The 20,310-nt window shown below is 36.9% G+C and overlaps 1 protein-coding gene across 1 annotated transcript in view; it reads left to right on the top strand.

Moving 5' to 3' along the window:
- Positions 1-18,079, top strand: part of PATJ (PATJ crumbs cell polarity complex component) — a 149,227-nt gene extending 131,148 nt beyond the window's left edge. Inside the window, exons 37-43 of the mRNA XM_070941288.1 lie at positions 474-591; positions 1,479-1,519; positions 2,002-2,124; positions 3,238-3,342; positions 10,271-10,374; positions 13,462-13,585; positions 16,521-18,079. Coding sequence (XP_070797389.1) covers positions 474-591; positions 1,479-1,519; positions 2,002-2,124; positions 3,238-3,342; positions 10,271-10,374; positions 13,462-13,585; positions 16,521-16,667 — 762 coding nt within the window. The 3' untranslated portion in view covers positions 16,668-18,079. The remainder of the gene's footprint in view (positions 1-473; positions 592-1,478; positions 1,520-2,001; positions 2,125-3,237; positions 3,343-10,270; positions 10,375-13,461; positions 13,586-16,520) is intronic.
- The last annotated feature ends 2,231 nt before the right edge of the window (positions 18,080-20,310 follow it).

Here is a 20,310-nt window from a genome sequence, read left to right as displayed (position 1 = left end):
TAATAATAGGGACCCAGTGGCTCAGTGGCTAAGATGCTGAGCTTGTCGATCGAAAGGTCGGCAGTTCAGCGGTTAGAATCCCTAGTGCCTAGTGCGTAATGGGGTGAGCTCCTGTTACTTGTCCCAGCTTCTGCCAACCTAGCAGTTCGAAAGCACGTAAAAATGCAAGCAGAAAAATAGGGACCACCTTTGGTGGGAAGGTAACAGCATTCTGTGAGCCTTTGGTGTTTAGTCATGCCGGCCACATGACCATGGAGATGTCTTTGGACAGCGCTGGCTCTTTGGCTTTGAAACAGAGATGAGCACCACCCCCTAGAGTTGGGAATGACTAATACATATGTGCGAGGGAAACCTTTACCTTTACCTTTAATGATAGATGCTATAAACCAATGAGAGAAACTGTAAACAGCTGGTGTGGATTATATGTGGAACAATTCTAGCTTGAGCCTTATTTGTTGTTCTTGGATTTTCAGATAAGCCAACATAATGTCCATAGCCACTTTCATCCTACATTTGGTCCGGTTATCTCCACTTTACAGAATTTAGTCAGCACTAAGAGATCATCTGCCGATCCTTCTCAGAGAAATTCAGGTATGGGAGAGGACAATTAACATATCTGTGAATTATAATGGATATTCTGCTCTTGAGTTTGCTCCTAAAACAACTGCACTTATTGAGATTGGCTATAATAACAGAATCTTGCAAATTCTCTCCCTCTTATAGTGCAGATAATCAATTACCTTGATTCTCAGAAGTTAAAAAATGTTCAGCCCCCTTTGCTGTCTGTCTGCCTATATTCAGCCTTTATTATTTTTACAAATAACTCAAGGCGGTGAACATATCCTCCTTCCTCCTATTTTACATACAACAACCCTATGAGGTGCGCTAAGAAAAGAGTGACCAGCCAGAGGTCACCCATGTGGCTTTCATGTCTAAGGTGGGACTTGAACTCATAGTCTCTGGCTTTCTAGCCTGGTACCTCAGTCACTAGACCAAACTGGCTCTCAAACTATTGGCTATATTGACTATGAATTCAGGAAGTTGTAGATCTGTGATAGTAAGGTGGCATGCAGCACCCTCTCTGTGGGCACACCAGCCATTGCCCCAATTCAGCTGTGCCATGCATGCATGCGCACTTTCTGCTGGCCACTTGGTCTTCAGGTCTTTACTGCACATGCGCGGGGACGGGGGGCATGCAGGGATGTGCGTGCATGCATGCGTGGGGTGGGCTGCATGCATGGGGGCTGCACGCACATGCATAGGGGACAAGGTACATGTGGGGGCGGGTGCACGCTTTGGGCACTCGGTCCGGAAAAGGTTAGCCATCACCATTGTAGACCAATTATAGTACATCTTGAAACCTTCAGTTTGGGGAAAGGAGCACAATATTTGTGATCATTTTGAAGTAATAAGTAGAGAACATAATATTATGATACCTTTAGTCTTTAATTATTCTATATATTTATTTTTTTTGTCAGTTGGAGCAGACATAAACCCAAGAACTGTGGAAATAACAAGGGTCAGTAATTTCTTCTTATTTAATATATTTAGCGAGAAAGAGCAAAACTATTTTATTTTGTCCAGTGTGTAAACAATTAATGGATTTATAGTGGTCAAATCGATTTGCAATTCTAAGCAAATAAATAAAAGAAATTATGGAATTAACTTGACCATGGTATCTCATCTTTCCACTAGGGAATATAGGAGTCTCATGTATAGATTTTAAAGATTTTAGTATTATGTCGTTTAAATCTCACAGTTTTGCAAATGAATGCAAAAGTGTTTTCAATGAATGCAAAAAAACCCCAACGCTTCCTTTGTATGTGCTTAATAATGTCACTAAAACAATTTGAAAATTTGATGGACATGGAATTTTTGAACAAGGCATGGAAAATCAGATTGTGTCGTTCCTTAATTGCATTCCATGTCCAGATCCACAGATTATATATTTGAAACTTGGGCAGAATAAGTAATTCTTATCACCGTGCTTTCTCTGTTAAGGGCTTGAACGATGCTCTTGGTATCAGTATTGCGGGTGGCAAGGGAAGTCCCTTGGCAGATATTCCGATCTTCATTGCTATGATTCAAGCCAATGGAGTGGCAGCACGCACACATAAACTACGAGTAAGTGAAAGAATGACTGATACATGCATAAAAACTAGCTCTATTTTCTTGCTGCTGTTGCTGTTTTTATTACCTCCAAAAATTGTTTCTTTTTTCACCTTTGGAAGGTGCTTCATTCATTTTGCAGCTAAAGAACGTCATTTTTGTCCACTGCTGTGAATAACAGCAATTGTGGAAAATTGCATTTCAGTAGTACAATGTCTGCAATCAAGACCGTGAACTCATCTCATGTAGTTTCCTATTTCACAACATAGAAAAACAGGAACTTTATTTTCTTTTTCTTTTTTTTTTTCAATTTTAGAAGATACTGGATGACTTGCAGGGAAGAGAATAGCAGTTATGACTAACATCTTCACTTCACCAAGTACCTGTAGGGAAAAAATAGTGTTTCACATACTAACAGTAATCTCTTCTTCCTTTTACAATGATTTCTCTTTGAGCCTAGATTGTGAAATTGGAGCAAGAGTTCTTTTTTCATATATATATATACAAAAACGTCGGCACCACATTTCCCTTTGAATTAGAAAACAGTTTCTGAAAACAGCTCACAAATTACAGAAACAGATCAAAGAATTTTTAAAAAGTGCTATTAATAAAATAACAAATCCAGAGTAACAATCATGAGAAACAGCTTTACAGTATCTTAAAAATAAATCTTTTTAATGTCCAGTTGTTTATTTATTTATTAAATTTATATTTCAACCATTTGGAGCAAGATGGCTCATATATGGACTACTAGCACTAAAACTTCCTTGGCTTAGAACCGGTGCCTTTTGGTTCCGTGGAGAGAGGGCGTGGTTTTGTGTTCTGTCTGCATCCTGCGGATGGGGCTTTGCTTGTTTGTCTGGCCCGGATTCTGGCATGCTGCAGCCTGGTGCTAACCTGAACCCGAACCAAGGTTTGGGGATCCCTGCCTTAGAAGATAACATTAATTTTAGAGACAAATTCATGTGGAAATACTTCTGGTGGGTTTTTATAAATTGGACTATTGTGTTTTTATAAATAAGAAACACGACTGTGCAGCACCACACTTGCAAAACAGATCGATCACTCCAGTATCCGTGATGCTACCCATATTTCTATTTATGTTCTGTTTTTCCCTCTCTCTTTTAGGTTGGTGATAGGATTGTCAGTATTAATGGGCAGCCTTTGGATGGTCTGTCTCATGCTGAGGTAGTAAATCTGCTGAAGAATGCCTATGGGACCATCATCCTGCAGGTATAATGATAAATTGAACAGACAACTGTGCAATGGTGTCGGTGATTTCAGTGGTAATTTTAAATAATGGCATGAGTGTGTCCGGCACTAGACATCACAGGGTGTTTACTGATGTCAATTATGCAGGAGGAAAGAAAAATCTATTATGTTCAAACTCATTTTATTCTTGCTCATATAACTTATAGGCATGGTGGTTTGAAATCAAAAGAAAATGGAAAAACGGAAATGATTTTAAAAAAATAATCTCTGCTTTTTAGCTTCCGTCACTTTTAAAACAAAAAAGAGATTCCTCTCTGATTCCCACAATGGATGAATGAATGACTGCAAAAGTTGATGGATTTAGCAGAAATGGCTAAATTGACTGCTTTTATTAAAGAAAAGAACACAATTTTGTTTCTACTTGGCAACTGCTTTTGGACTTTGTGCTTGAGGTGGAAAAATATGAAATGGGTTTGATTTTGGGTTTTGCTGATTAAGTAGGTTTGTTGTTAGAGAAATGGCTAGTACTGTATATGTTGTCACATAAAAGTAAAAAAGTTGAGGTTTTATGTATCTAATTTATTCTACTGCACCAAAAGATTTGGAAGTCAATGTTTTTCTTTTTCTTCTCCCCTTTATCCTACACTTTTCTCTCTTCCCCTTTTCCTTCCTTATTTTCCTTTTTCTTTGTCTTTCTGTACTTTATATCGATAAACTAATTAAATCCTGTTGCAGGCAAAAAAATTACCTGACTTAAAACAGATTCTTCTCTTTTATTATGGAGCTTTGATGGGGCTTTCTATCCAGTTAACATCTACTTCAGAGGAAAAAGAGCAAAACAAAAGACTTTTTTAAAACAGTTGTGATGATTTATAATACGACTCAGGTGCAGTGCTTGAACTGGAGGGTCAATTTTAATTTAATTTGAGAAGGCAAAAATGAAAATGTGCTCTCTTCCTGTTTATAAACTGCGAGGTGGTTATTTTATTAGTTGACCTATACAAATTGCTTAAAAGCAAGATACGTTATCATCAATCCCAATATATCTCATTGGGTTGTAAGAATCATATACCTTGCCATGAGTCTTATGCATTTTATATCCATTAATTTATACAAGATTTTGGAAGATAGGTACTTAATTTTTTTACCAGTACAGATCAGTGGGCTTTTACAACTATTACCTCGTATACCAATACATTTTACAATCATTTATATTGAATATATTCAAAGCAAAAGTTGGGTGAGTCAAAAAGAGTTCATCTATAGAAATCTGTTGGGAACCAGCTAAAAATGCAGAATCTGTATCTGGCAAGTCGATACATCCTGAATGCAAATTGAAGATTTGATCCCTGCTATTCTCTAAGATTAGGTAGTAAAATATTGACAGAGTTGGCTATGTCATCTCTATAGTTCTGGATTTTTCATTTATTTTTGCTTAGGTTTTTACTATAACTGTAATCACATCCAATTCTGGTGGACAGTACAGGTAGTACTTAATCATTTATTTAGTGACCATTCCAAGTTACGACGACACAAAAAACAGTGGTTTATGACCAATTTTCACACTTTCACATTTGCAGCATCCCCATGGTCACGTGATCAAAATTTGGGCACTTGGCAACTGGCATGTATTTATGACAGTTGCACTGTCCTGGTGTCATGTGATGACCATTTGTAATGTTTCCAGCCAGCTTCTGACTAGAAAAGACAATGAGGGAAGCCAAATTTGCTTCCCTCATATCATATCCAATCATATGATCCACTTAAAAACTGCAATGATTTGCTTATCAACTGTGGCAAAAAAAAAAAAATAAAGGTCATAAAATGGGGCAAAATTCACTTAACACTTGCCTTGCCTAGCAATGGAAATTTTGGGCTCAATTGTGGTTGTAAGTCGAGATCTACTTGTGTATCTGAATCTGAAAGTTACGGTATATAAAAAGAAACTAAAAGAAAAAAACTTATTCAGCTTCCAATTCTATCCACTGAAATAAATCTGTCTAAACAATTGTGGGAATCGCCTCTTAGAAAAAACATTTTTCCTTCTCTCTCCCCTTTTTAATTGTTCTAAATTCTCTTGGAAGTTTATGTTGGAGGATTTCTAAAATTAGTGTTATAGCCCAATCCTGAGGCAATTACATCATTTCATTTTTGCCCTGCGATTTAATCTGTATACACATGTGTTTAGACTGAGTGGTAACCCATTTGCCTTTAGCAATGGCAGTTGCTGTAATTGTGTATGGGCTGATTGTAATTTATTCTCTGGGTCTTGGATATGTAATTGTACAGGCTATATTTTGTATAGTGTATATTTTGCTTTTGTTTTATCCCCACATAGAGGGAGAATTGAACGCTGCTTAGTTTTGATTAGACCACATTTTATAAGCAATGTAAAAATAAATGAAATTGAAAATACACAAATAAAGAGAAAAATGCATGAACTGAAAATGGCAATGAATTTAAATAACTAACAATCTGGAAAAAGTCCCTATATGAGAAAGCCTTTCTAAAATACAGCATGGTCTAAAGCATTAATGTTCCTGCACAGGAAAAAAAAAATTTCAACACGCTAAATTCAGGGTGATAAAATACTTACATTCAACTTTTTGAATGGAACTTGAAAGTTTTTAATATTAATAAACATCACTGATAAATCTGTGCCTATCTCAAAGTGCAATAACCTGCAAAGAGGTTGATTGAAATAGGAAAATATATTTAAAGGCTGAAATCATTTCTTCCGTCAGCAAACTCGGGTGGCAAGAATTGCTGAATCACAGAAAAGTAAGAGGGAAATATTAGTGTGTGTGGAAAAACACAGTATCTGCAGAAATACAAAACATATTTAAAAAAAATAAAATAAAAAGGCCATGCTCTTCTAAAAACAAGTAATTTTGCTAGAGCATTTTCAGAAACAATCAGTCAATCAGAGTAGAGTTTGGATGTCTTCTAGTCCAACCACTGCTTAAGTAGGAGACCCTATACCATTTCAGAATAGTGACTGTCTAGTCTCTTCTTAAAAACGGTGATGAAGCACCCACAACTTTTGACTGCAAGCTGTTCCACTGGTTAATTGTCTTCACTATTAGGAAATTTCTCCTTAATTCCAGGTTGCTTCTCTCCTTGATCAGTTTCCATCCATTGTTTCTTGTCCTGCCCTCTGGTGCTTTGGAAAATAAGTTGATCCCCTTCTCTTTATGGCAGCTGCTCAAATATTGGAATACTGCTATCATGTCTCCCCTAGTCCTTCTTTTCTCTGGACTAGCCAAACCCAAATCCTGCAACCGTTCTTCATATGTTTCATATTTTAGTTGTTCTTCTCTGCACTTTTTTCAAAGTCTCAACATCTTTTTTGTAATGTGACCAAAACTGGATGCAGTATTCCAGCTGTGGCCTTACTAAGGCTTTATAAATTATTATAAACCAGCCTTGAGAGTAACATTTTGATGGAATTAAATATCCCAATTAAAAAAATTTTTTTTTTGAAAAGGAGAGCACACTGAAATGTTTTCTGACTTATTCCTTGTTCTATTTCAAAAGATCAATTTCGACAGAAATGGAAGAAATCTTGTGAATTGATTCAGAGGTGCAGCAATTTATAACACAGTGTTTTTCAATTTTAGCAATTTTAAGATGTGTGGACTTTAATTCCCAGAATTCCAAGCCATATCAACATATATGAAGTTTGAGCAATGAGAATCAGGTCAATAGATATTGTGTTTCTGCCCATGACACATTTAGTGCACAGAGTAGTGGTAAGCAGCTATGGTCCTTTTACTACCTGTAAATTTCAGCATGGCTGACTCAGGAATTCTGGGAATTGAAGTCCACAGATTGTAAAGTTGTCCATCCCGGCATGGAAGGTGGTGCCTGATTGATATTTATGGAGTCTATTTGAAGTGCTGCTAGAACCATATCAAGAAAGAATCAAATCCAGTGAAAATCCAGTGAAAAAAATTGAATGATTTTGGGGACGAGATAAACTTTTGCTTTGGAGCAGATGACACGGGAATGTGCAGTTAAGTCGAATGATATAGTTAGCTGCTTTAAAATAATGTGAAAATAACATTGACAGCCAAGGATGGAGCCATATTCTACTATTAGACAAATACTAATACAAATTGCTAATACTTATTTAGGGTTGCCAGGTGTCCACTATTTGAGCGGACAGTCCACTTTTTTCACATTATGTTCACTATTTTTTTTCACAAAATAGTGGACATTTTTTTTATTCAAAAGCTTTATGATGAAATGGTACGTAAGTTTTGCAAGTCAGAATTCCATGAAGTTTTGCGCCATGTTGCAACACGTTGGTTAAGTTTGTTTAAAGTGGTCGAAAGACTTCTTTTAAACTGGATACCTCTAAAATCGTATTTTATTTCTCTTGGATCTGATGAGTGCCATAAGGTTATCTGGAACCTTATTTCGGATCAGGAAAATGAACTCACAAAGGACGATGAACCAACAATTTCAGAATTGTATTTATATTTCACGCACTTCTTCATGTCAATAATGCAAGACACCCTACTGAAGCTGGAAAGCAAGAAAATTCTTGCATGTGATCTTCACATTATCATGTGTAAGCTGCATGATTCTTTGCAAAAAAAATACGATGAGCAGTTTTTTGGAATGAAAGTTTTATTTGCCTTACGTAAAAAACATTTGCCTGAGAATGCCGTGCAAAAGTTCAAGAAAGAAGCCATCAACGTGTATCAAAGAGCCATTGCGTACCTGGAAAAGTGGTATAATTTCATCGATTCAGTATATGAGACGCTAAGTTGTTTCAATCTAACTGATCGCAATAATCCTCCAACTTTAGAAGAAATGACGAACATCTGGTTATTATCACCATGGTGAGAAGAACTTCCACCCAACACTCTCTTCGATGAAATTTCTGCCTTAGAAGAAGTTTATGTTCATCTGCAGGGCGATTCATCCCTTGATAAGTGGACATACTTTTTCAAGAAAGAGCCAGTTCCGAGTTTACTGAAACTGTTCCATTATTGTGCATCAATTCCGGTATCAAATGCAAACGTTGAACGAATTTTCAGCGTCATGGGAAATTTGTGGACTGACAAACGTAACCGACTGCTTGTACCATCAGTTCGAAGTGAACTTTGTATATTTTTTAATATTTCTCAACGTTGTACTGAAATTAAAGAATTATTCCTTAAACACAAAGAATTGATCAAAGCTGCGCTGTCAAATAAAAAATACACATGACAGCAAAGTAAAATGTAATTTAATATTTTACATATTATTATAATATATTTGATGTTTTGAATTTTAAGTAAAGTTTTGAAGTGATTATTTTAATACGTGTTAAAATGTTTGTAAGAAAATATATAATTTAATTGTAAATTTTTTTTTAATTTTCTTTTTACTACTTAACACCCCCCTCCCCCGCTTGTCCGCTATTTTTGCCAGGAAGCAGACCTGGCAACCCTATTTTTAAATAGTACACAGGTAGTAGTATTTTAGCAATGCAGGAAACTCAGTTTATTGGTTTATGAGATAAAAAAAATATACCGTCAGTTACAATAGCACTTCTAGAGAAGCAGATTGTCAGATGTTCAAGTTTTAAAATAATGCCTAGTTCCTGCAATATGTTTCTTACTTAAAAAATAATTAAGTAGGAGAAATAAAGTATGGATTTTGCTATCACACATTTTAAATTAACTAGATGAAAGCCTTAATTTATTACATGTATGGCTAATTTTTTAAAAAAATATTAGTCGTTTTCACAGCTTGCCATATTCTCATTGTCTGTATCAATATCCAAATATGTCCATAAAAATATGAATAGTATGTTGTGTTTAAATAACTGTGCTCTTCCTTTGCCTGAAGTTGAATTCATACCACAGAAGTGAATTCATGCTTTAAAATCTGATATTCACCACTGACACATCATTAAGTAATTCTATTACCAGCAAAATGACCTCATGGTAAAATGGGTAGGAAAGGCCAGATGACTGGAGATAGGGCTGTGGAAATGCTGATTGTCAGGATGTCATGGGCAAGACCACAAAGAATTGTGTTAATGCTCTTTGCAAAGGAGAGATTAGTATCTCTGGGGCAGAGGTGGGTTTCAGCAGGTTCTGACCAGTTCTGAAGAATCGGTAGCGGAAATTTTGAGTAGTTCGGAGAATCGGTAGTAAAAATTCTGACTGGCCCGCCCCCCCATCTATTCTCTGCCTCCCAAGTCCCAGTTGATCGGGAGGAAATGGGGATTTTGCAGTAACCTTCTCCTGGAGTGGGGTGGGAATGGAGATTTTACAGTATCCTTCCCCTGCCACGCCCACCAAGCCATGCCACACCCACCAAGCCACACCCACAGAACCGGTAGTAAAAAAATTTGAAACCCACCACTGCTCTGGGCAATATTTGATCCAGCCTGGCTGTTTGGATGCCCCCTGATAATTTAATTAGCTATTTGCAGTCCTGGTAAAGAGATAAGGAAAAGCTTTTTGAGTTCTCAAACTTTGGTATGCTTTCTCTATCAATGACACACAAGCACACCCAGAGATATTATTGCCATTAAAAGCAAACAAACAACCAGGAAATATGAGCAGTTTTGCAGTGATTTCATTCTAACTGGAAAGTTGAGTTAAATTGATATATTGCCTGTATTTGAAGATAAAACTTTCAAGAAGTGGATTAACACTTAACAATGAGGCTTAAAAGAGTTACCCATAGGCTGAACCTTTGCTCCCCCAGGTCCAATTTGGGTGACTGAATCACTTCTTTAAAGGAATAACTGAATAAATACGTTCTTGATTCACTTATTATTCTGTCAGTTTTCACTTGAGCCTTAAGCAGGCTACATTGTCAATGCTTTAACTTCTCGTTGATTCATTAATATGTCCATCAAATATAGCCCATTGCTAGTATTTTTCTAACAGTAATAAGTCACACCTTGTTGATAATTGTTTCTTCTTCCCTTGCACTGTAGGTAGTGGCTGATACCAACATCAGTGCCATTGCCAGCCAGATAGAGAATATGACTTCCAGCACTAACTTTACTCCACCCACCGAACATCATTCTGAATACCCAGAGTAAGTACACACATTTGTTGATAATATGATAGATAAAAGAACAGATTCATGCTCAAAATAAAGCTTGTGCCATATTGATGGGAATATATGGTGAATAATGAAAATGCTAAAGATAGACTGATAGATGTATAGTTGATTTTTTTTTTTTTTTTGCATGCACACATGGAAACCTTTGGATTTTGTGCATTACATTAGATTAGGGGTGAGCAATTAATTTTCCCAAAAGACCACATAAAAAACTGGGACTGTTGTGGAGGGCTTCTGCCCTGCTCCCATCAATGTCAGCCCTCCACCTGTCAGTGCTGATCTGCCCCCCACCCCAACTGATGCTGTCCCCTCCAACACTGCCCCGGGCTGGACAAGAACAGCCTAAGGGCCAGATGTTGCCCATAATCTGTAAAATGTGCAGGTCTGCATTAGCATCTTCTACACTGCCAGATTATTTCAGCTTTCTGCTGAAATTCTCAACTTTGAAGATGAGCCTTTTTCCTTGTATATGGCATAGTGGGCCACTATTCATATGATTCAAGTCCTATATAAACTCTACGCAGAGCCGAGACCTGTATAAACTCTATCCAGTGCAGAATTATATTGAACATGAATTGTGTAATTTTGCTTTCCTTAAGTTTGACAGATGTTTGGACATAGAAGCAGCCCTCAATCATTCTCCCTGTGCATCTGAATATATGGTGGTCCAAAAACAAGTCATGGCTATTAGTTCATAAATTGGAATCAGGCATGCTTTCTATATTTCTAATTTCTCTCGCCCATATCCATTTTGTAGGATTTGTAGAAACCTTTTACGGTCCTCTCTCCTGATAGTTAATGTAAATATTTCTGCTTTCAAGCTTCTAATTTCAGATAATGTTTCCAATAGTGCAAAATATACTACAATGGATTTTTCAGACTGCTGGAAGATTTTTGTTTTCATTCTTTTGACTGATCAAAAGAACAAGCTGTTCTTCTGAGGTTGGGTGGGTTTTCCCCCACTGACATGTTGTCATGTTTATTATCCTTCTGTCTGGTTGTGTTTTCGCTTGAGATGATTTATGACAACTGCAATTCCAGATGATCTTCTGCTAGAGAAATTAAATATGGAATCTTCCCAAAAATTGTCTTGATAAATGCTCTACAAACTTTTTCTTTTTAAAAATTAAGTTGAATGCTTTCTCATTTGGATTCATGAATCACACCACACAGACATATATTGCTGTAATATATTGAATTAATTCTTGCATATATACATTTGAAATACCGTGTTTCCCTGAAAATAAGACCGGGTCTTATATTAATTTTTGCTCCAAAAGATGCATTAGGGCTTATTTTCTGATTAGATCTTATTTTGGGGGAAATATGGTACTAAATGCACCCATCTGGCTGACAATCTTAACTGAGGCATATTTTGGAGGCATGAGCATCCTGAAAAATCATGCTAGGACTTATTTTCCAGTTGGGTCTTATTTTCGGGAAAATAGGGTACATCTTTTTTCAAGAGACTTGGGAATCTTTTGCCAAGTACTTTCTTGCTTGCTTTCTTGTCTAGAATAGGGGTGTCCAATGTTGGCGCCTTTAAGACCTGTGGACTTGAACTCCCAGAATTCCCTAGCCAGAAATGTTGGCTGAAGAATTCTGGGAGTTGAAGTTCACAGGTCTTAAATTTGCCAACATTGGACACCCTGGTGTAGAAAAGAAAATGGTTCCAATTCTTAGTTTCCTGCTAGTCAGATGCCTGTCAAAGTTTTAGGAACAGCAGTTTGCTGAGCTCTGGTTTCTTATTGTTGCTTCATTTAGGCACAAGGCCAATGGAGATCGTCCTTGTTACCATCTTTATAGTTAAATAAACATAAATTCCTATCTCTACATCTATGTTGCAGGAATTTATTACTGGAAATATTATCATGTCACTCAAGTTGTTTAGTCTAGTGGCAGTAATTCCCAAATAGCATGCACCATTATTAAGTCGGGTAAGAAGGCTGAAGCCACTCCATTCAAGGCAGAGCACTAGCGTGTTGCTGCATCCTGAGTGGAATGATTCTGTCTGTATAGAACCAAGCAGAAATATTTATGCCCATCACAGACAGAGAAAGACAGTAATGAAGGGAATACTGAGAACAGAGCTGTCTCCCCACTTGATTGTGTGCAGAGCATGTTTCTCCATACAGCTTGCCATCTGTCAAGCTCCAAAACCCCCCCATCAAATACATGATGTGATTCTCCCAAATAGATTTTTTTTCACTGTTACTCACCCATAGGTGAGCAAACTAAAGCAAAGTACCATCACCCACTAAAGCATATACTCCGGGAATTATTAAGTAGCTCTCTTTCACTCTCTTTCTCTCACACAAACTATCTGAACTGAATTGTCTTTTGCATCTCTGAAATGCACACCCTCCTTCCTGGGAATCCAGACTACATTCTATCACATCATCCTTTCGATGGAATTAATCCTGACCTATGTTGCCACCCGGCCTGCTTAGATCTAATTCCACATCTCTCGTAACTAACTCTGTCTTCTCCAGACTTCCTTGTACTCCCAATAGATCTGAAGGGCATCTGGCCAGGAAAAAAGGAAGTAGGTGAATTATGCTAAAGGTTCCTGCCAAAACTCTTACCAAACGAATGTTTCAGTCAAATTAGAAAACGTGTGTATTCCTGAACTGTAGTGTTTTAGTGCTATGCATTCTTTGTTTCATGAATTCTTATAGTATTAATAGCTGCAGAGATCGGTAACCTGTAGCGTTTTCAGTTATGGGAAATGTTATATTTTCTTATTTCAGCCGCTGAAAATAAAGACAGAGGAGCATTGGGGAGTGGAAGGGACTCGTCAGCATTATTGCAAGCACATAGCTAATTCCTGGGAGGATCAATTATGGAATTCATACTTTGTATTCCAGACTTTAATATCTCCCATCAAGAGTTCCCAGAGATTAAAAAAAAAAAAAGATCTTAAGCTTGAGAGCCATTAATAAAATAGACAAAACTAGTGCAAGACAGCCATTGCTCTGATGGAATGAGCCAGCTATAGTGATGCTGTTTTCCTCATATTAAGTAACTAATGTATTAATGAATGTTTGCTGTCTTTTTCAGAGTACCTCAACCTAAAATCATTGGGTTGGAGAAAGGGTCAGATGGATTGGGCTTTAGCATTGTTGGAGGCTTCGGAAGCCCACAAGGAGACCTCCCAATATATGTCAAAACCATTTTTGCAAAGGTACTTCAAAATGTTACTTTGTAATGGCCTTTGCACTGATATTCAATTTGACTCACTCTTTTGATGAGGAACATGGAGAAAAATTTAGATGTTTTACAATAATATGTAGAAAACTGGGACAACTTGAATTTTTTTTCAGTAGTTTAATTGAGATGAATATTATCCTTAAATCAATTATCAGCTTTTGGGACAAAGTGGTGGGCCTGTTTATGTTCTAAATATTGGCCACATTCTCCACACTATTAAAAACTTCATTTAAAAGGCCATGCTACGTGTGGAAGTATTGTGCAAATTTTAAGAAACAATTTCAGAACGAATTAGTTCAAACTGGAGCAGGAGCATGTGGGAATACCATTGTTATTTATTTTTTATTTATTTATTTGATTTGATTTGTATACCGCCCTTCTCCCGCAGGACTCAGGGCAGTGAACAGCCGAGATAAAACAGAGCATACAAAATTTAAAAAACAGTTTAAAAGGTAATTAAATAATTTCGGCCCACAATTTAAAACAACCCAATTAAAACCAATTTCAAATTAAAACCAAAACGGATGGGATCACCCGGCTAGGTGAAATAAATGAGTTTTCAGGGCCCGACAAAAAGTCCGGAGGTTTGGTATCGTGCGTATCTCTAGGGGGAGGTCGTTCCAGAGGGCGGGTGCCGCCACAAAGAAGGCTCTCCCCCTGGGGGTCGCCAGCCGACATTGTCTGGCGGACTGCACCCTGAGGAGGCCCTCTCTGCGAGCGTACTGGCCGGTGGGAGGCTATTTGTGGCAGAAGGCGGTCTCGTAGATACCCCGGCCCTAAGCCATGGAGCGCTTTAAAAGTGGTCACCAACACCTTGAAGCGCACCCGGAAGACCACCGGGAGCCAGTCAGCTCGCGCAGGAGAGGTGTCACATGGAAGCGCCCCGTCACTCCCATAATCCCCCATGCGGCCGCATTCTGGACCATTCTGTTAATCTTTACCACTGAAATCTCTTGACACTCCATAGGTTATTTATTCAGGCATGAAATATCCCGTATTATTTTACTATAAACCATATATATAAATTATATATCATATTCCTAATCAGTTTACTTTTGTTGATTTATTGATTTTCTTAATTGGACTCAAATGGCATGCTTGTCCAATAGGACACTGAAAAATTAACGTTCCTATCTTCCTTTCTTAATACGAAGAGTAAAATAATAAAACAGTATAACAAAATAACACACTGTAACTCATTAAAATATACAAGTTACATAAATTAACAGGCATTACGAAGAAAACAAATATCACTAAAAGAACTGTCAAACATTCAAATAAAACAGGATAGGGACTACTTACTTATGTCATGAAAAATCAGGCAGAGACCTAGTCTGATCTTACAAGAAAACTACACCATTTCTGTTGTTCAGCAATCAATTTCTGTGATTAAGTGAGTCACATCTAATTTTACAAAAGTTTCTGCCACAGTTGTTAAGCGAATCAACTGCAGTTGTTAAGTGAACCACATGATTCTTAAGCGAATCCACCTCCCCCAGTGATTTTGCTTGTTGGAAACAATTTAGAAAGGTTGCAGATGGCGATCACATGACCCTGGGACATTGCAACCATTGTAAATACATGCCGGCTGCCAAGTGCCCAAATTTTGATCAGTTGACTGTGGGCGGTCATAAGTGCGAGGACCAGTTGAAATTCACTTTTTTTCCAGTGCCATTGTAACTCTGTATTCCAAAGATCTTGTAGTTGATTATATTGCTTTATGCCCCCAACACTGTGCTCAGAATGAATTTACACAATGAGCAATGAACATTAATGGGGCAAATCATGTTAATTTAATACAGTTCATTTAAAATACCTTAAATTCCAAATGAACCAAAGACAAGCAAATAAATTAACATGATACAAAGATCATAATGAAAAGCCTTTTAATATCTCCTTGCTTCTTCCTTCTGGTGGACATGTTTTTACTATTTTATTGCAAGTAATGGATAATGTACAGTATTGTGCATTTATTAATATGTTTACTTTTGATATGGCATGCAATGTACATTAAAAATGGGAATAGGGTCTTTTCCTATAGAGATGGGTCTTGACAGAAATTATGAGATGTGGGATAAGAGAAGTGATTGTCCTGTCCGTAATAAAAAAAAATACTTGGAAAAGAAAAAGAAGGATAACAGTAGAATCTGGGCAGTCCAAAAATGTTGACCTGTTATGTCAGGGGTTTATTTAATTCCATAAAAATAAAAATAAGTATGGCCGATGAAGATTCTCAGTCATCCAGTTTGAGTTGTCTGGAAGTTGTGTCAATGCAACTGGACTTCTTTTCTTTTTTGGTTTGAAACGTTCTTCAAGAAAAGAAGTCCAATGGCTATGACTCAGCTTCCAGAAAAATAAGTATTGATTTCCATATAGAAGATTTATTTGGAAGGATGTGCCTGTGAAAGGCTGACCATCAGCATTTTGAGTTCACACAGTTGATGGTTCTTGTTACTTTTTAAATAAAAGAATTGTGGAGTAGTTTACACCATCTGTTCCCAGTTTCAGTACACAATGTATATGTGAGCCTCGGTGATTAGATCCATGCATGCCAATGTATCACTTTCTGTGAGGGATATAATCATGTCAAAATTGCTAAATTAGCTATACGATATAAATTTGACTATAACAAGGGAAAGTTTTCTCTGAGGAGAAGCTTTCCCCAAAACCCTCCATTTTAGCCTTTCTGTTTAGTATCACATGATCTAGCACTAAATTAATCCCATTGAGTAGGCATTTTGTTGGAACTGTAATTCCAATATATCCCCAACGGTTGAAGAAAGTCATCCTAAGGCTACTCTGCCATCTCCATGTTCACTATAATTTGTTATCTACAATTTTAGTCCCAAAACATTGCTTGGCTGATGATGTGTATTGTTTCCGGTCTGTTTTGTTTTCTTTCTTTCCAGGGAGCAGCTGCAGATGATGGCAGACTGAAGCGTGGTGATCAGATTTTAGCCGTTAATGGACAGTCTCTGGAAGGTGTGACTCATGAGCAAGCCGTAGCTATCCTGAAGCACCAAAAGGGGGCAGTGACATTAACAGTGTTGCCATGAGCTTTGCTGCAAAGGCAGTTTGGGCTGGATGCAATTATTTCTGAGCATTGCTAGAGCTGCTATAAAATGATCTACAATCCTTGTCAGATGGCAACCCAACTCCAGCTAAAATTAGCACATATTATTAAGGATGTTGCTATGCAGCTACGGCCATTGTAGTGGTCCATTATGTCTTGTCATTGAAGCTATTTGTGAAAGCCTTAATCCTACATCTCATCTCTACCGGGTTCTCTTGAATGGGCTTTTGATTCCTTCCTTTGTCCATAATTATTATCTCTTAGTAGGAAATGTAATCAGGAAACTAAAATTAGCATATATACAAGAAAGAATGTGGTCGTTTGTTGGTTCCCTTCTAATGAACAGATAGAAATACTGATTGACTTTTCATCTCGTTCATGGTTTGATTGTCAAACTTTTTAGCCCTGCCAGAAAACATTAAAACATAATTCAATTACAGATTTTTTGAATAATGAAATATCAAATTCTCCAGTGGGAAATTAATTGCATATGAATTTCTAATGATGAAGTGCCAATCCTCCTGTCTAATCTCTCTGGATAAATATATGTAAGTTAGTTATAACCATGACAAGTAAACTTTAAGCTTCTCCTTATTCATTTTCTGGTTTTGGAAAATCCTTGATAGATTGGCAAAAATCTTTAGAAGTTCCTATCTCTGGACAGCAAGTTAAATAGTGAAAATAATTGGTACCGTGTAAAGCAGGGGTGGGGAACGATGGTCCCTTTCTGGTTTGTGGACTTGAAGTCCCAGAATTCCTGAGCCATGCTGGCTCAGGAATTCTGGAAGTTGAAGTTCACAAGTCATAAAGGGGCCATGGTTCCCAACCTCTGATGTAAAGCGTAACCAAGGGTGGTATTCAGTTACCTTCGCTACTGGTTTGCAAATGTGAGCGCATGCACCACCTCCACACATGTGTGGGACCATCCACGCATGCGCAGAGTGTCGAAAACAAGACATGATGATGTCTGGGCAGGTGGGCGGAGCCTCCTGCCGCCACCACTACCAGTTCGCCCGAACTGGATAGAACCGGCTGAATATCGCCACTAAGCATAACTCCCCTGAAATGAATGAAAATGAGTCTTAATTTGGAATTAAGGCTACTTATTGTTTATAATGATAATATTATAACAAATGGTAACCATGATCTACCAATCTCATGATCAAATTCTGATGTTCATGTCTCACGAATAAATAAATAAAATGGCAATTTTCTATTTAAAATCCTGCAGCTTCTGTAAAATATGTTTACTGTTATGATGTAATTAGAATGCAATAAGAATCATCTTGTTTAAAATAAAGTATGTCTCTTAACTATGCCAAGGGTGAATAAGTAGTGGTCAAAAAAGAAGTGGCATGTCTTGTTAAGAATAATGTCTGTGTTTTCATGTTCTGTCTTTGGATCTAGCGAATCACAAAGTGCATTAAGCTATTGGAATATAGCAATAGCTATGCATATTCCATGAATAGTGCCTGAAAGCAGATTGAAATGATTTTAAAGGGTTTCTACTCAGTGTCCAAATTAATGATATTTTTACGAAATGCAAGTGAAAATGGCCATGAAGAAAACTCACTAATTCTTTTTAAGACTTGAGGGCATTTGATATTGTCAGGTTTTGCTTAGATTTACACTGGATATTCATATTTAACTTGAAGGTATAAAAGATGTTAATTTGTTTAAGAATTGTGATCCAATGATTGGCCAAGAATGTATATTTTAAATGGATATAATCATTCTTTTAACTGTTATGCAAAGGTTCATCAGAAACCTTTTCACAGGTTTCTGATGAAGGGGATGTTGGGCTTATATGCTAAAATAATGTGCATGTTTTCTAGCTGAGATGGGAGATCACCTCATTGTTGCTTATAATTTACACTTTTTATGTGTTTCATATAGTGCTGTCAAAAAACCCCCGATATACCAAAAAAAAAAAAACCCAAACAAACCGCATTGCAACCTGAAGATAAATTGGTGATGATATGGGGAAGTCAGTGCTATATGTAAACATTCAAAAGCACAATCTGGTTGGAGGTTTTCCATCTGTCGCGTCCTTCAGAGATAAATGGGAATTACTTAAGTGTAAATTGCCCAGTTGATTGTGCCTCAGTTGTTTAAGCAGAAATCTTTGTCTTTCAGAAAGTTTGTGGATTTTAGGTTTTGATAATGCTGCTAATTTCTACGAGGGGCGGTGATACCTACTGTACGTTTGTGTATAAAATAAAATGTTTTATGAATTCCAAAGATTCTTAATAAAGTTCACTTGCATAAATAATGGTGGCATGGTGGGAAGGAATTAACATTGCACCCATTCACAAAAACATAACTATGATATTACAGATTATTTTGGTCTTTGCCAGCAAATAAACTTTAACATGACTATGGGGAAAAGCTTAAAAATCCAAGCATGGTACAATTATTGTATCGCTCAGACTTAACCAAAAAAGGATGGGAAACTTGCTGATTTTACTCAATTATTAATGCAAAGACTAAGCCATTTAGTGATATTGTCCAGACATGTTTTAGAAGAGAAGAATGTATATCCTGGAAAATGGTCTATCCCATTATATTTGACCCTAAAATATAATACAGGACTAAAAGTATTAAAAATGATATTCATTTGCAAAAATGGGGGAAACAAGTCAATATTGTTAGTGATTAAAAATTTGTGGAGGACAATTGTAAATATTACTTATTAGGAACAGTGGCCAGTGCTAATATATTAATATATAGGCAATATTTTCCTGAGGTCTAGTTTAAAGAACTGAGAGGGTGATTCCACTTCTCTTTATGTTGGGAACATAAAGTTTGAATCGACTTACAAAGTTGTATTTGACTATTTGTGGGTGTTATATTATACTGAAGTTGGCATCAGTGCAGTGCACTTCTCCTTATTCCTTTTTTTCCCAGAGCAATACATTTAAAATAGGTAAGAATAAAAGACTTAGATCTAGCTCTGAATCATTTTTCCCCTTAAATTCAAAATGGCTCTAAACAACAAGGCTGGATCTCATGCCTGCCGTATTATTGGCTAACATGCTTATCAAATCTTGGCTGTAGAAATTCTTTTTTTAAGCTATCATTATTCATGGGCTGGCCTGAAGCATAATCATAGCTGTATCTTTTTAGTTATGTTCACTTATGTAGCTATTTCAGTTACCTTTTTACCAAAGCTTCTCATTAAAAAAAAATCTTACAAAACATGTTCCTTCATTTTGTGCACCCTCTTAGTATGTGGACAATTAAATGATAATTAAATCTATCACTGCTGCGAGCTGCTATGCAAAAGGCAGACTATAAATCCAACAAAATAAATGCAAAATAAAATAAAATGTGTGTGGGAATCATTTCTGAAAACAAGTTGAAGAAGGAGGAGGGAATAATGATTTTAACTGACACTGTGGCAGCATTTCAAATGCTGAGGGGCAAGGTATCTATTTCTTGAATGTATACATAGAAAAATACATTGAATTTAATAGAAAAGAACAACTCCTATATACTTAATTTGAGTGATAGGCAAACTCTAGCTCATTTGTTCAAGTAACTTAATAAACCAAAGTTTATATTCTGCCAACCATGTATCAATTCTCTTGCAAGTAATCAGCAATTCAGATTTCTGTCTTTCACAG

This window comes from Pituophis catenifer, unplaced genomic scaffold, assembly GCF_029215685.1.
Source record: "Pituophis catenifer annectens isolate HBS135680 unplaced genomic scaffold, rPitCat1.0.hap2 SCAF_3, whole genome shotgun sequence".
In the NCBI taxonomy this organism is placed as follows: domain Eukaryota; kingdom Metazoa; phylum Chordata; class Lepidosauria; order Squamata; family Colubridae; genus Pituophis; species Pituophis catenifer.
The sequence above is the reverse complement of the archived record's forward strand: the minus strand, read 5'-3'. Positions and strand labels throughout refer to the sequence as shown.